A 16,134-nucleotide genomic window follows, 5' to 3' on the forward strand; every position below is an offset into this window, starting at 1 on the left:
ATATATCCCTACTTCTTTCATTATAGTTTATAGAACAATTTATATTCTAATAATGATCCAACAGAAGCTTATCGTAAGTTAATAAGTTTCATAACTCAATTTAGGATCGTACAGAGTCAATTAGTTTACTGATACCAATATTAATTCCTTTATGATAGACAAATAAGACATTTACGTACAATAAAGGTAGTTAAATACGACTATAAACCTTTTACAGTTAATAATACATGTTTCGTACACGTAACTAATCAAAAGTAACTAATTAAACGATAAATGTATTTATTTTTAATAAAAGTGATCTGCCATTTTATCTCTTCTTTACGAAATCATACGAAAAAGCATGTTTCTATCGTTAGGAAAATTTCTTCTTACAGGCTGAAAAAATATTTAACTTTGGAAAAAATAGCAACGCTACACAGGAATATATTATATGCATTGGAAAAAACATTTGGACATTTCATTAGCACTACAGTGATATACGCTATTACGATCACGTTGATAAACTATGGAACAAGTCGGAAAATTTACATACAAGTTATAAGAGGTTTACCGTGGTCGTATACGTGTAACGTTACGATGCTAATGAAATTTCGAAATGTGTTATATGACGTATAATATATCCATAAAAATGTTCCACTATAATCGTTCAAATACCTTGCTGAGTCACCGTATTCTTCATACATAACATAATATATTAGTTACATTAGAATCAAACCACCTACGTTAGAATGGTAACCAGCCACAATGAAACGTGCATAAACGCTAAGACGTCCTTGTTCGGCGTCTATTTTCAAGCGACAACGGTATTTTCGCATTTATAGAGAAATATCACAAATATCGATGCAATATTCAGAACGCGACGGCCCACGCGACAGCCGCGATTCAATCGTGAGAACAACTTTGTGTCTACTCTCGGAAAAGAATGTCATGGACGAAACGTACGTACCTACTACGCGTAAATATCTGTTTACCCAATTCTCTTGCGCAACGACACTTTCAATCATCGCCAGATTATATTTCCTAGTATATCGGTATAACTTTCTATTTATATTCTCCTCCTTCGGCCACACAAAATTTAGAAAATTAACTCTGTCTTTGTAACAATACCAATTATAATATGGAATCACTATGTGTTCCATTGAATCTACGAACTTAAAGAAACGACAGCTTAGAATTTCGTTATCTTAGAGAACTCCTTCGTAAAGAATTTATATAAACGGAAAGAATTATCATCCGTATATAGAGCATTGGTCTGAAATTGTGTAATAATAAAATAATAAAATAAGCAAAAGATGTAATGACAGTACGATTACGTACGTTCTAATTAGCGTTAACGAATACATCGAATGGAAGAGCCGAATGGAACAAAAGGAATAAGGTCCTAAAGGTATTTACCGTTAGCGAATGAAATTTCGATCGAGATCGTAGAAAAATTCAATTTCTCGTTAACATCGAGATACAATGTTAGTGCGGTAACTGGGATAACGCTCTCGTGAATTCTCGTAGCTCGTTAAATACTGCAAAAACTTTGCATGAAAATGGGGACGAAATGGAAATTACGCAAATGGACCGAGTAACGAGCCACGGTACACCGTGAAAGCGCGATTTTCGAGCTGATATTCCGCATACGAAATGCCACGCGTCGATCTTTCCACGAGTTTGACTGATTTAAATGATGGCCGAGTAGAAGCTGTGAAAGGGCTGCTTCCAACGCTAAATACACCGTTGAACGAACGCCGGCCTGATCGTAGAATAACAGGTTCGATGAATTCGCACGTATTTTGAACGAAACGACTGCAATCAATAACACAATGGGAACTCTTCTTTCAACCGAAACGGTGAGATGCGAGAAAGGAAAAAAGATATTAAGATATTAAGTTGCAATTTCATAATTTTTTTTTTTTTTTTTTTTTTTTTTTTTAAGAACATAACTAAACAAACGGAACATAAATAGAAAATTTCATCTGTGCTAAATGTTTTAATAGGTGTGGTAGGTAGTTTATTTTTTTACATAAATTTTACATAAATTTTATAAATTTTTCGCCTTTAAACTTTCCGTAAATGCATAAACGTTCGCAATCTACTTATGACTATTTTACCATGTTGTACAATTTTATTTTCTTTGATTTATGGATGAGATATCTGGTAGCGCAACGTCGTTCGTACGACGGTTTAATATCAAGATATTTCGCGTACATATGCTTTCATTAAAAGACATATCTACTACATACAGACGACGGTATCTTGTCCATAACTGCAAAACCGTTATATTACTAGCCACTTGTACATTGTCGACGAATTCTATAACAATCAATGTGAATCTAGTTTAAGGGTTACTTAAAAATATTTTCCGTGAGAATTACAATCAAGCTGTGACCAATCGACCTACTCGACAACTTGTAAATGTCCAACACGGAAGAATATTATCGATATTTATCGCTTATATATCCGGTCGTTTAATCACAGAAGAGAAATAGAAGATTCAAGATTTCACAGACGACCAGACATTCCCATATCCGTTCAATATGTTTCCCGCGGGAATTTGTATCGGTATCGTGATCTCGGGTTCTGTTTCTTCTTCGCTCGACCGGATATTACAGGTTGTTTCTAGTCAGATTAATATGATACGAATTACCTCATGGACGAGTTTACAGCAAAGTAACTAGATCGTGAGAATAAGTGCGTTACGCAAAGTCAGGCTACTTTGTTAAAAATACGGATGCGCAAAAGAGTCGCTTCTAACGTTTATTATAATTATCCTTCGACGTATCATTCAGTTTTAAATTAGAAATTTGTATCTCTTAAAGAAAGACGCGAGAAGAGGTGAGAAGACGCGGAAACTAAAACTCGATCCTTTTTAACGTAACTAGTCGATGATGTTTTAATTAATTTCATACAATATCGCACAATTGCGATATATTATGAGAAACAAATCGTACTATGTTATTCATTATTTCCATAAACATATATTCCACCACGCATGTGATATCTCATCGACCAACTGCTCCACTCTATTTCTCACACACCACGAGTAGTACATTTCTCTGGAGTCCAGCTCGATTATAACTCTGTGATTCGACCTAACTGATTTATACTCGATCAGATACTTTCCAAAGATGTTTATAATTTTTATGTATTTCTATATCTTATAACTAATAACGCCTACTTATATCGACATATTTCTATCGAATTAAATGATAACGCAAAAGAATACGTCTGTACACGTCGCCACACGAAGCCAAAACGGATAGAATGTAACGCAATGTCAAGTCTAAGTCTACATATAGAACCGTAAAGACATAACTATTAGAAGGCGACTAAATTACTCGACCCACCTATCATCCAACCTTCTCAAACGCCTTTATTATCGAAAAGTACTCGTTTCACCGATTGACTTGATCTTAACGACGCTGAAGAAAGTACGCGAATGGCGCAATGCCTTCGACTAGCTATGTATCGCAAACAACCGAGAACCATTGGATACAGCGGTGTCGTAATACAGAAGACAGTGGGGCCACGACGACTTATAATAATGTATCGTGTTCCGTTACGGACGAGCCTCTTCGCACTGAGGTAAACGAGTGGCTCGCGTTCACTGTAACTTTCAGAGGAAGATGGCATAGTCGTGGCGAGTGGCGAGTGAAAGAGTCCAGGTAAAGGCCGTTGCACTCACGCCATGGCTCTTCCAAGACTTTCTTGGTCCTCTGCATAGCGGTACTTACACGCTTCTCTCTCTCTCTCTCTCTCTCTCTCTCTCTCTTGTTCCACGTGTATATGTATATGTACACGTACGTAACACTCGCGACGGGGTGTCATACTTGTTTTCCTAATGGTAATGGTGTGTTACGTTGCGGCACATTGTGCTGCTTGAGGAATCGACAATGACGCATCAATTTGGCCTGGCAGCAGAATACGCATAGTCACGTACACGTACAACAGGTTTTTCCCGCGATCGAATGAAAACGTCCTCGTAGGATGCCACAACTCGTTCGAACATTATGGAGAAGTCGAGAGTGTTGCCTTTAACTTGATAAAGGTATTTGTATATGCGAACGATGAGTGGCTCTATCGATAGAGGATGAAATAACGCGTTTACAGAGATTTTATGTTGTCTAGGATCCCCACAGAGGTAATACGCATGTTGAAAAGGAATTAAAGATTGCCAGAGACGAATTACGATGTTCTTCGAAGTAACAGCTTATTCGTAGGTTTCATAGGTCGAACAGTGAATTTGTAATTATTTAAGGTTTTACGCTGTAACATTACACAGACGTTACAGCGCTTATGCAACTCTTACCGACGACAAGCTACGCCCAAGTTTAGCTACGCAAGTCTTAAACCATCGTCGCGAAACATGCTATCCGTATAACGCGTGCGGTACGAATGGTTCGAATTAGAGATGAGATAATACGTGTTTGTAAAGATTTTACGTTATCTAGAATTCTCAGAGTACATATATGGTTCCTTAAGTATGATGTTCGAACGTATGATGATGCTGTTTAGATTAATAGCTTGCTGAAAGTAAACCATGCACAAATTTAGACTTTAACCTTCACCAAACCACTGTTTTAATACGCGTAGCGTTAGAATTTATTTTCCTTCGCTGAGAGTATCAATAATTATATATGTATGTATGTATGTATGTATGTATGTATGTATGTATGTATGTATGTACGTATGTATGTATATGCTAGTAACACAAAAAATATTTAAAAAATTAGAGATTAAAGAAATCTTTCTTTTAGCGATGTTTGATCGATGATATTTCAGCAGTTACCGAAGGAAATCGCGTATTCTAACTTTGACTTAATCTTAAAAGAAAACTGGTTATTCAACTATATAACGTGGTGCGCATAAATCAAACATTTTCAAGATTCCTTACAATCGTGCAAGAAAAACAAGATTTGTCTTGCATGTAAAAGCGTAACTAACGAATCCAAAGGTCTCGTCGTATTTCTTCTTTCTGATGGGAAGGTTAGACTATGACAATTTTATGAAATATCGATAGACGTGATAATCGATAATATTTTAATTAAAGGGAGCTATGCAACGATTTGATTTACCGCGGGTAAATAAAACATCTCTCATTACTAAGGCCAATCTCGACCTCTCTAAGACCTCTAAGACCTTATCAAATAAAACTAACCGGGATAGTTAATAAATAACATTTTACTAGTATCGATAAAAAGAGACTATAAGGCAGAGCTTGGAAAAGTGACTGTTCGTCAAATACGTTTAACGTAACATTCAACGATTTAATTAAATCGGGCGTTTTTCAACATCCCTCACGATCCGTGTAACGCAAACAAGATTAATATGCAAGTAACAGTATAACCAATGAATCAGATGATCGCGTATTCCCGACGATACGTTCAGCAGATACGATGTAATCATTGCTATAACAGGTTCTCCGGCGAGGGAATCGTCTTAAATCGAATAATGCTCATACGCGTACGTACGAGTAATTTACCACGCAAGCACGGTATAACGACTCGATGCCATCCATTAAGCTAACTTTATCCTTTGAAACGATTCGAATCGACGACCACTGGGCCCATTCAACGCGGCTACATATCTTCCAACATCTTCGCCTCGTCGTTTTTCCGCGACTTTACGACCGCTTTACGCACACGCCCGTTTATCCTTCCTAACCGGTCTTCCGTCGTTTATTTCCACCGTTCTACGCGATACTTCATCGAATCCATTGACCTACTTCAACCACTTCTTATACCAGTTCTGCCTGTTTTCCGTAACCATCGAACATCACCCTCTACCGGACTCGTAATCTCGATCTTTTCGCCGTGGCAACTAACGGAGATAGACGGTGCGAGCGTCGAACCTCGTAATACTCTCACTTTTTCCATCGTGTACGAACATACATACTTATTCGTTCGTTAACCTGTCTATCGAACGGTTCCTACCGGCAACTATTTTAGCTCCTGCACCGCGAACCTCGGGCAAATACGCATGTTCCGAGTATCGTCTACGTGTAAATAACGATGATCGATTGGATCATCGTTAAGTTTCGAAATAGTTAGAAGATTCTCGGTACCGTGAAGATTCGAATTACTTCGAACATGGCTCGATATTTAAAACCTTGGTAAGCCTCGGATCCAGAGAATCGACGAGTCTTCAAAATCGCAGAGCTTCGATAATGATATTCAACTGATACGTGATAGATTTCCAAGTATCGAAAGCTCGAGTAAACGATATCTTATATAAGATATCGAAGGTAAATACGAGAAATTGAGGATGGAGTATAATGCGAATAAAGATGTTCGTTACTCATCGAGTTCCAAGACTTTGGAATCTATTAAAAATGTCATTCGAGACTTTCACGGCCTACTTTCGACACTCGCAAGATCTATATTAAGACTTTCAGAACGTCCAAGGATTTTCGATATACGGTATTCGAGATGCAAGAATCAAGATTTAAGACTTGCAACAATTGCAAAAGCTCGGTATTTACGACTTATCGATTAGCTACCGAATCGTTTAAATTTCAAATGATTCAAATTTCTCGCCACCTTGAAACCTATATTAAGAAGCGAATTGAATTTTTCATCATCTTCGAGTGCACGGATATTGGAAGAGATTCAAGATATTCCAAAGCACTTGTCTCGATGTAAACATGTCACAATTCCGCTACGATCGAGTTTCGAAAAATGTTCGTGCTAGCACGAAACTTATCGACCCTATCGCGGAACCTTTCCGGTAGCTCCCGTTTCTCAGGCTCTGATTATCATTTTTACCACACGCACTCGGGTATTCCCTGCTCATTGCACGGTTCCCCGTGGCGTTTCGCGCGTGTGCGTGTGTAACAGTATCCAAAGCCACCTACTTACACCTGCGAGGCTGCTACTCCACTATGTATGGACAACGTACCTGGCGTACCAGCGTATCGTGCTGCTTCTTTTATGGCGATACACGCGGGACGTATACTTTACGTTTTACGTTTGCTTCTTAATGGAATCAACGGAAATACTAAAATCGATCAAACCAGTTGTTCCAGTTACTTTTCATTGGCTATGTATTATAGTAGGTTCAGAAGGAATTTTGATTGACGTAATTGGAAAATGATTTGCTCCAATGAGCCCAAGATTATCCTGTACGCGTGTTATTATTATATATTTGTTCGAGAAATTTCACACTTGCGAATGATTACACCGTTGAATAATTACAAAATAGTTTTCATTCAAATTATTTTTCTTCGAAACTATAGAGACAATGAAAAAATTCTTTTCTACATTTTTCACTTACTATTTCCTAAGGATGCACTTTCACGCAACGAAAACTCTAATATTTTAATAGGAGGAAACTAATTCTATGAAAAGTTCCACAGACAGAAATTTGTAATATATTAGTAACATCGATATTACAACTGCAGGAAAAACCTACTATAAGAACAATCTATGGAAAGTTGCTTATACCCAACCTAAACTGCCAACATTCTGCTCTTTACCTCTTCGTAAATTATTTTAACCATCGTACAAGAACATCTATCTCTTGGAATATCAGAGTTTAATCGATGCCAGACAGTTCCCCCCCCCCCGGCTGTTTCGCTTTGTGGCCACGAAAGACGAGAAAAATTACACGGTGAAGGTTCTCCACACGTATGTAGCACATTCTAATTGCGATATTCCAGTCAGCCAACAAACGGTAGTTGGTTGCTTTATTGTAAAGACGGCCACATTATTCGAGACGTGAATCACGCGAGTAACAGTATTCAAAGCCGCAATTCTTACAGTTGAGAACGATTCTGTCTCGCGGACAGAAAGAAACTCGGGCTTCTGTGTCTAGAAAACAGGATCGATAAACCGTCCCTGAAAGTCGCTTATGACTATTAAAGGCAAAGGATGAAGAAAATTTTCTAATTTATCTTTCTCTGAAGTCACTAATTTTCTTCCATTATTACCTTATTATCCATTTCCTCGACAACTTTCTTTTTATTTAATAACGTTTCGCTTGTCAAATAAAGAGAAGTTCATTTAATTAAAATCAGATAAATGGATTTCTAGCGTAATCTGATTCCAAAAGAACAACGAAATAAAATTGATGCTTAAAACGACGTATTCTTGAGGTTGAGCAGAGAGGATATTTGAAGTGGAATAAACAACGCGTTGTCAGTGATAAAGTGGTTTAAGTCGTTGCTTGAATCCAAACGAAGCTTTAGATGCTTTAGACGTGGAATATTCGTGTCACGTGTTAATCTCGGAGCACTAATCGCGGAACCTTTCTCAGGATTCAATTAGCATCAAGGAAAACGTGAAAGTAGCGTAAGAAGCAAGTCGGGTTCTGTAATTCGTTATAAATCATCGACTTCGATCGAAATTCCATATGATACGGTTTTCGAAAAGATTTTTCATACGCAATTTTTTACAGATTAAAATTCACATTAGGAGGATTAAAGTAACGAGAGCTAAAGCTTGTCGTTGAATTAAGTATGCTTTAAATGACTCGACATTTTTTAAGATATTCGAGCTGTAAGAGCCTTAGAATAAGATAGCGTAGGATTCTTCTTAATGAAAGAAGCCTTACGACTAGGTACGCACCTGTAACGCTCATTCACACATCCACCCATCGTAAACACACGTTCACGTTCCCACATATAAAATATTTACCACGGATAGAGTATCGTAGTAACCACCTGCTAGGGTCACGCATACCGTCTCATTCTAGCTACATTTATTCGTATATACCGTATCTGCACAGTATAATACACAAAGAATATTAAATTCGCTATTAACGTAAACATATTATATATATATATATATATATAAATAATATGTTTATATATTACTTATACCTAAGTCATCGATACATTAATGATGTAGCGATATTCTTTAATAACATTCATATAACTTGGATGCATCAGAAAAAAATACCCATTAAACTTTTCCATTTACTCGTCCACGTAAAAGTTCCATTAGAATACTTCACGTTAATTTAAATTTCTCATTCATTTACCTCCACATTCATTACCACAACAAACTGTGCTTGTTGCATTAGCACTGCAAAATCTCTATCGACATACCAATAGAGAGAGAAATCATATTTAAAAATCAGTATAATATTTGCATTGTGTTTCGATTAACCAAGATTCCCTATGAAAGGAAATAAATTTTATATTTAAGAAGAAATGTATTTATATGTACTCTTTTTCACACGGCACAGCTTTTTTATTGCGATACACAGTGCAGCTTTTGGATCAACCAATTTCTATTTACTATCCTACAATAATTGAAAAAAGTTATATATATATATATATAAAAGCTGCCGATTTTTAATATACAAAATACATAACAAACGATATATTAGGTTGTCGGAAGAGTTTCTTTCGTTTCATAAGGTGATAATGGACGAGCAACAATTTCTGTTTTATATTATTTTATTGAATTAGCTATGATCCATTTCGTTCTATTTCTATTATTATATTCGTGTATAATTCAATAAACTAATATAAAACAAAAACATTGTGCGTCTATTATTTCCTTATAAAACGAAAGAAACATTTCGGACAACCTAATGCAAGAATACCAAATAAAATAAAATAAAATAAAATATCCAAAGGACAGCATTCGTTATAATATTCGACAAAACTTTGGCTACTTTTTAATTGTTTATAAAATATAAATTTGTATAAATACCCGCAGCCTATTTATCATCTACTTTTCCAATAACCGTAGAATGTTAAAAACTCAGAAAAATTTCATTGGAAGGAGAATTATATTCTTCTCGTTTGTTTGAAGACTTTGGATAACGAATAGAGGATAACAAATGAATTTGATTAATTCGTTGTTCGCTATTAACTTGAAGTAATTTTTATATATCCATAATCGTCGTATTCGTTATTCGAAATAATTTTTAACCAGCAAAACACTATGCATCGAATAATCTCGTAACCATGTGGTTACACCAGGCTTTGCCAGTATTTCATACCTGAACGTAACAAGTGCGTATAAAGCATTCACAAGACTCTCTTTAGACAACAGGTAGACCTCGTACTCGGTAGGCGGAAAGCCTACAACTCGTGGGATTGGGCAACCATGATGCACCTTGATGATTGTGCTTAAGTGTGGAACGAATATCGACCAGGGAATAAAAAAAACCGCGATGGAACAACGAACCATGAAAAACGACCAGTCAATCGCATCGACTGTATTTAAGCGTTTACCGATGGATAAAGAAACGAGAGGTTATCGACACCTGTTCTGTTCCTCGTACAACTACGATAGAATGAATGGTCATCTCGGTATAGATTGTTTGCGCGGCTAATTGTGCAAACGTTTTCTTCTTTATTTCTATCCTAAACAGATAGTTAAACGTTTTCTCTATTAAATTATTTCGAAAAATATTACGAAAAATTCTGACACGCGTAAATTAATACAATATGGTACAGTTGAACGGTTCTTTTAATGCTTTAAATATTAGGTTGTTCCAAAAGTTTCTTTCACTTTATAAGGAAATAATGGATGCGCAACAGTTTTTGTTTTATATTATTTTATCGAATTATGTATGACCCTTTTTGTTCCGGAACACGTTGCGCATTTCCTTATAAAACCAAAGATACTTTTGGGACAACATAATACTTTAAACGCTTTAAATTCATGAACTTGTACGAAAGATCAATGACATGACTACTTTTATGATAATATTCCTGGATTCCTGGATACGTATTCGCTCCAAGGCGAATGAAAACACAGTCTCGCTGATACGTGACAGCACATTAAATTTTAAAACATGTATGTAAGTTTCCTTGTGATCTTCGACCGAGTTCATATGCATGTTGTTATGGAATTATTCCAATAAATTCTGTTTTCTGATTTTGTCATGTTTAAAACCGTATGTCGACTATATCCGTGATATAGATACTTCAATGTATCTTATGATGAAAGAAACGATAAAATTGGAAGGAATTATCTCGCTTCGAAAATGCAGTAATGCAAACGTTCTAAACTATAAAGATAAACAGATTAATCCGCAAGTTCATTTACCGTTTATGCTACTAAACCTCGGATCTAGATTTTGTTACACGAGTCCAATAAACTTGGACACGCAACGCGCAGCGAAGCAAGGATCTGCACGTAATTTGCATTTAAGTAAGATTAGTTCGGTAAGATTACGCAACGTCTAACGAACGCTGGCATTGAGCGACACTTCGAAGTTTCATGGAACACTGGGAAATAAAGGATATATGTCGAGAATTATAATGAGAATTACAGCGCATTTGCTGTTTCAAGAAACAACCAGCGGAACAAGGACAATGTTAATACCGTTCTCTTTCCCGTCTGACTTTCAGACGTCGCAAGAGAAATAATTTCAATTTTCCTGCAGACAAAGGATTTATACAGTGCCGTGCAAATGAAAAGTTGTTCGTGTCGGAAATTCAAAAGAGCAAAAAGCCACTGTTCCAAGAATAAAATGTGCCATATTATTTTTTTTTAACGAACGGTACTTCCTTAAATTATTCTATTGTAGATTACTTGTCGGATTCGTAACACTTTGCTTTTTACGTTAATTAATAAAATGATCTCGCGAATTTTCGGACAATCTTTCCATAACTCAATCGCGTGAGAACGCGTTTCACGTAAATAGTATATGTTTTACGCTACTGATCTTTTTACAGCTATGATGCGACATGTGTTTCGCTGTTACATGCGAAGCTCGGGGTTCTGGTTTATTTGAGCCACGGTGTGAAATATAGTACATACAGCGACACTCGTATCAATATTTGCACACCACAGTATACATATCGTATATATGTTTGTGTATAATAGTTTACTGCTATTTAATATATTAAAAACAGATATTGCAGTTGGTAAAAATATATATTTTATTTATTTAGTGCACATAGTAAAATATCGCCTATACGATATTGATACGATAGAGGATCTAGACTTTAAACTAAAAAAATAGTATGGTGATTATTGTTGATAAACTTCTTAATATCCTGCAGAACTGTAACTACTCCAGCCGTATACATATTATTTACCGTAGTCATAAACGAAACTTCTTACGACCCACGGCTCCTCGACTTCTATGCAGTCATTGAGAATGTTTCGCCTAGAGATGCGCGATTAACCCGATGCTACTAAGTCGCATAATGCAATAAACGTGCTACTATATTAGCTCGTACTTGAACATTCCATCGAGTCTAGCAGGAAAAGCTGGAGGATAAAGAACGAGTGAGTGGCGGGCAACCTGTATCTGTTATCTAAGAGGAAACAAGTCGAAGGGAGGTAGAACGATGAAAGATACGATGCGCAACAGCTGTAAAAACTACCTTTGGAATTAATTGACTCGATATACGGGAAATCGTGCCCTGAATTGGGTCGAATTTTGTTCGTATGGAAGAGAACAGTTCCGAGTTTAAGAATTCGTCGTTAATAGAGAAAAAATAAGAGTATACAGACAAAAAGTATACAGACATTTCCTTCTTTTTAATAAGATGTTACTGCAGATGTTATTAACGAGGTGTTAATTAAAATATTACGGCCAAATCAAAATGCAGTGACTTTATTCTTTTTAATCATCCTAGCTATGTAAAACGGAATGTTGCGACGCGATTAAATTAGCTTTCAAAAAACAATATACGATAATAAGAAGTAGTATTAATAATTGTCAAACTAAATAGAACTGGCTTGTTACACGATAAATTTTCCATTTTCAGATTTTTTGTTGCTTGAATTACAAGTCAGGTTAAAAAGACTTTTGATGTTAGTAGAACCAATGATATCCAAATAATAAATATCTATATAGTATAATAGCGACATAGTCTGATGATACTTCTGAGCAGTAGCGCAAGTGGATGCACGTATTTTATCCAGAGGTACAAAGATTACGAGGAAACATATATATGTAGAAAGATTGTGCTACTTTCTGTCGAAAAGTATACATCGAGTAACCCGTCGGAACTTTTAATTCGTGTACAATGACAACCCGTACACAGTTGTTATAAGAATGTCCTTGTAACACTTAAATAAGAGGTAGATGCATAAAAGCGTCTAGATATTAATATTGTGAAAAAGCTCGCTTCTATAGGTATATTAAATTACAAAAACTTTTAGTGTCCATAGCGCTTCTCGATACAGCTTTTTACGTGATGCTATCAAGCCGCTATTAAGAATCATATTGCACGCAATTTCTATGGAAATTATGAAATAAGAACCACAAAGACAACCGCATTGGTTAGTTGCGCAACAGTAATAACTCACGCTTTACTTCGTTATATTCAAATGACTGTGACTCAGTTTCACTTTTTCCACTATATTTGCATATAATATCGACTAAAAGTATATAACTTGATTTCTTTCGTATAACTAGAAAAATTTGATAGATTTAGTCCCGCTGTTGGTCTCGCTTCTTCCTCACATTTGTATCTCTTTAGATATCTTCTTCCTTTTTAATACTTTATCTATAAGAAGCATAGAATACGCGAAAGATAGTATCATATCGAGTACTAAAACCAAATATTTAAAACTCATCTATATTTTAATAATATTTATTAAGATATAACATTCATTTCGAGTCATATAAACTCGAAAACAGCTGCTGAATTAATAAAGTAATCAGTTTTGTATTTACATCGACTATTTTATCTGAATAGAAAATGTTCTAATTATTTCAAGAGCATGTCATTTTATTTACGAAACAAATTTATTAAACGTCGAACTGCTGCTCTATTTGACGCGCTTTTTGTATTTGACACGGAAATACAATCGGTGAAATAAATCGATAAGCGATCGATATCGCAACTATGAACTCAAGAGCCGGCAATTTGACCGCGAGAAATATTGAGCATGCGCAATCGACGGGTACTGGTCTGCGCGCGTCATCGTGCGATGGATCAAGGAAATACGCGCGTTCCGAATCAAAAGAATTTCAAAAGCATGACTCACCGTCAGGATTGGTGAAGTATCCCCATGTGGGGGTCGCGGTGGTCACCGATTGGAGGACCAAGGCCAGAATACTGAGGGCCAGAGCACCGGCGGCGCCTCGCGCCACGACGGCGCGCTTTTCGCTTCGTTGCGGATCGGTTGTCGTTGTGGCGACCGCCCTTACACCTTGACGGCTGCTCGAATCGGTTGCCATTCTTCATGCCGTTTTCGTGTCTTCGCCGATCTCGTATGCCACGCAACAATCCAATACAAACACTTCCTTCTTTTACTTTTCTTCTTTCTTTCGTTATTTTTTAATTCTTCCGTTCGTTCGATTCACATTCTCTTCTTTATGCACACCGACTTGTTACACTCGTTTAATAAAATCGATTCGAGAAACTGTAACGATTTATCGATTTCCCGTGACGTATACATATACCAAGGTATATGGTGGCTAATTACATCGGTGATGAACATCTCGTCGTCGACTTACTCGATAATCGAATATCATACACTCCCGATACGATGTCACGTAACACGTCGAGTATGGATAGGCGCGTGCAGGCGTGCATACACGCAATCGATAGTTCGAGGTGGGAGAATAAAGAAGAGGAGTAGGGAGAGGTATGTATCGGCTTAGGAGAATTCCACGTTCCGTGTCACTCTTTCTTTCTTTACCCGCCGACAGAGAAAGAAGCATGCTCCACCTTCATATCGCGTGTCTCTCCCTCTCGCTTTCTCCCTTTTCAGCTAAAACCCTTCTCGCGTATATACGCACCTTACTACCTCGTGGCCCGAGCTCGAGCAGAGACTTGGAAACCGGTTTTTGCGATGCGCGAACCGGCGTTGGCTAAAAATAAAAGCGCCTCGGATTCTCTCTTCTCTTCGCTGTTTCACTCGCCTCTCGTAATTTTCTGTCTCCTCGTAAGTAGGCGTCCCTCGTGGAAGAAATCTTCCGGGGATTACTCGCGACCGTTGTACGCGCGCACGCACCAAGATGTATCGAGCGTTCGATCATGAGCGATCGAATCGCGCGCGGTCGTCGATCAACAATCGCGTCCACCACCTGTCATCGCTATTTATCGACGGATCAAGATGGCGCGCGAGGAAAATTACTTCCTGAATAACTCGAAGCTTTTCATTCTGACATTCTCTTGATACTCCTACGCTGTGTCTTCGTCTGTGGAATGTTAACTTCGCGTCAACACCTTCCCGACGAGCCAGAAATTATTAGACAATTTCTTCGATCGTGTTTACGAAAGTACAAGGCTCGAAAGAACAGGTAGTTCGCTAGGTTAGGTTCGTGCACGCTGGATATACGAACCGCTTGATATTCACCGTGGTGCTATAGTTATCGATCGTACGAGGATAAACTCGCTTCATTTCGTGCCACGTCTCCTTCTACCGCGTTTCGTAACCGTTCCAGCACTGGCTACGTCTTGCCAGACCATCTTATCCGCGTCGAGTCTTCTCCAGTGTCCAACCATGCTTCGCCCCTATCTCCGATGTGTCATACGATTTGAAAATCCGTCGAGTATATCGGAGTTTCCCGCTCTTTCGCGATGCTTTTCGCTGCGAGCCACACTCTCCTTCACTACGAACCTTACGAACCTTACGCACCGTGTCACTGTGTCACGACGTATACTGGCCTCGTATATGCACGCACACGCGTCGATAACTGGTTCTCGAAGAAATTTCGTCGCGTTGTACACGTCTAACGTGTTACGATATGTATACGAAGAACCTGAATTTCGTTGGGTTCTCCTCGCGCGCGTGACCAACGAAGCAGAAAAAAAAACCTTAACGGAACGACGACACGTAAACGCAAAAACAGTGACCCGCGAGATGTTTTGTACTTGCGTATTCTAGCCGCGCTGCGTGCATACGAGACAACAAGAGGGAGAGAGAGAGAGGGAAAGTAAGGAAAGAAAGGAGAGCGAGGGAGACGAGAACAGAGAGAAACAATACGCGTACGCGAGCCTGCGCGCTGCGCGGCATACTGAGGCGACCGGCACCGTCAAGCTGACTCGAATGCTCCTCACCGTCGCGTCGTGTCTTCTCCCTTCCTCTCTCTCGCACCATTTACCGCGGCCACTACCCAACCTTTTCTTCTCTTTCTCTCTCTCTCTCTCTCTCTCTCTCTCTCGCTCTCTCTCTCTCTCGCTCTCTCTCTCTTTCTCGCCCGACTCTGTCCCTTTCATTCTCTCGTTTTTCCTCCCTCTACACTTGCATTTGCATTGCTGTCGTATGCTTTCAT

General features: G+C 37.9%; 1 protein-coding gene across 1 annotated transcript in view; it reads right to left on the reverse strand.

Annotated features, from left to right (window-relative positions):
- The window catches only part of LOC100646136, a 54,173-nt gene extending 38,277 nt beyond the window's left edge, over nt 1-15,896 (reverse strand). Inside the window, exons 1-2 of the mRNA XM_012320414.3 lie at nt 14,371-15,896; nt 13,899-14,276 (exon numbers count right to left, since the gene is read on the reverse strand). Coding sequence (XP_012175804.1) covers nt 13,899-14,091 — 193 coding nt within the window. The 5' untranslated portion in view covers nt 14,092-14,276; nt 14,371-15,896. The remainder of the gene's footprint in view (nt 1-13,898; nt 14,277-14,370) is intronic.
- Nucleotides 15,897-16,134: the final 238 nt, after the last annotated feature.

The sequence above is a fragment of the Bombus terrestris genome, chromosome 2 (genome assembly GCF_910591885.1).
Source record: "Bombus terrestris chromosome 2, iyBomTerr1.2, whole genome shotgun sequence".
In the NCBI taxonomy this organism is placed as follows: domain Eukaryota; kingdom Metazoa; phylum Arthropoda; class Insecta; order Hymenoptera; family Apidae; genus Bombus; species Bombus terrestris.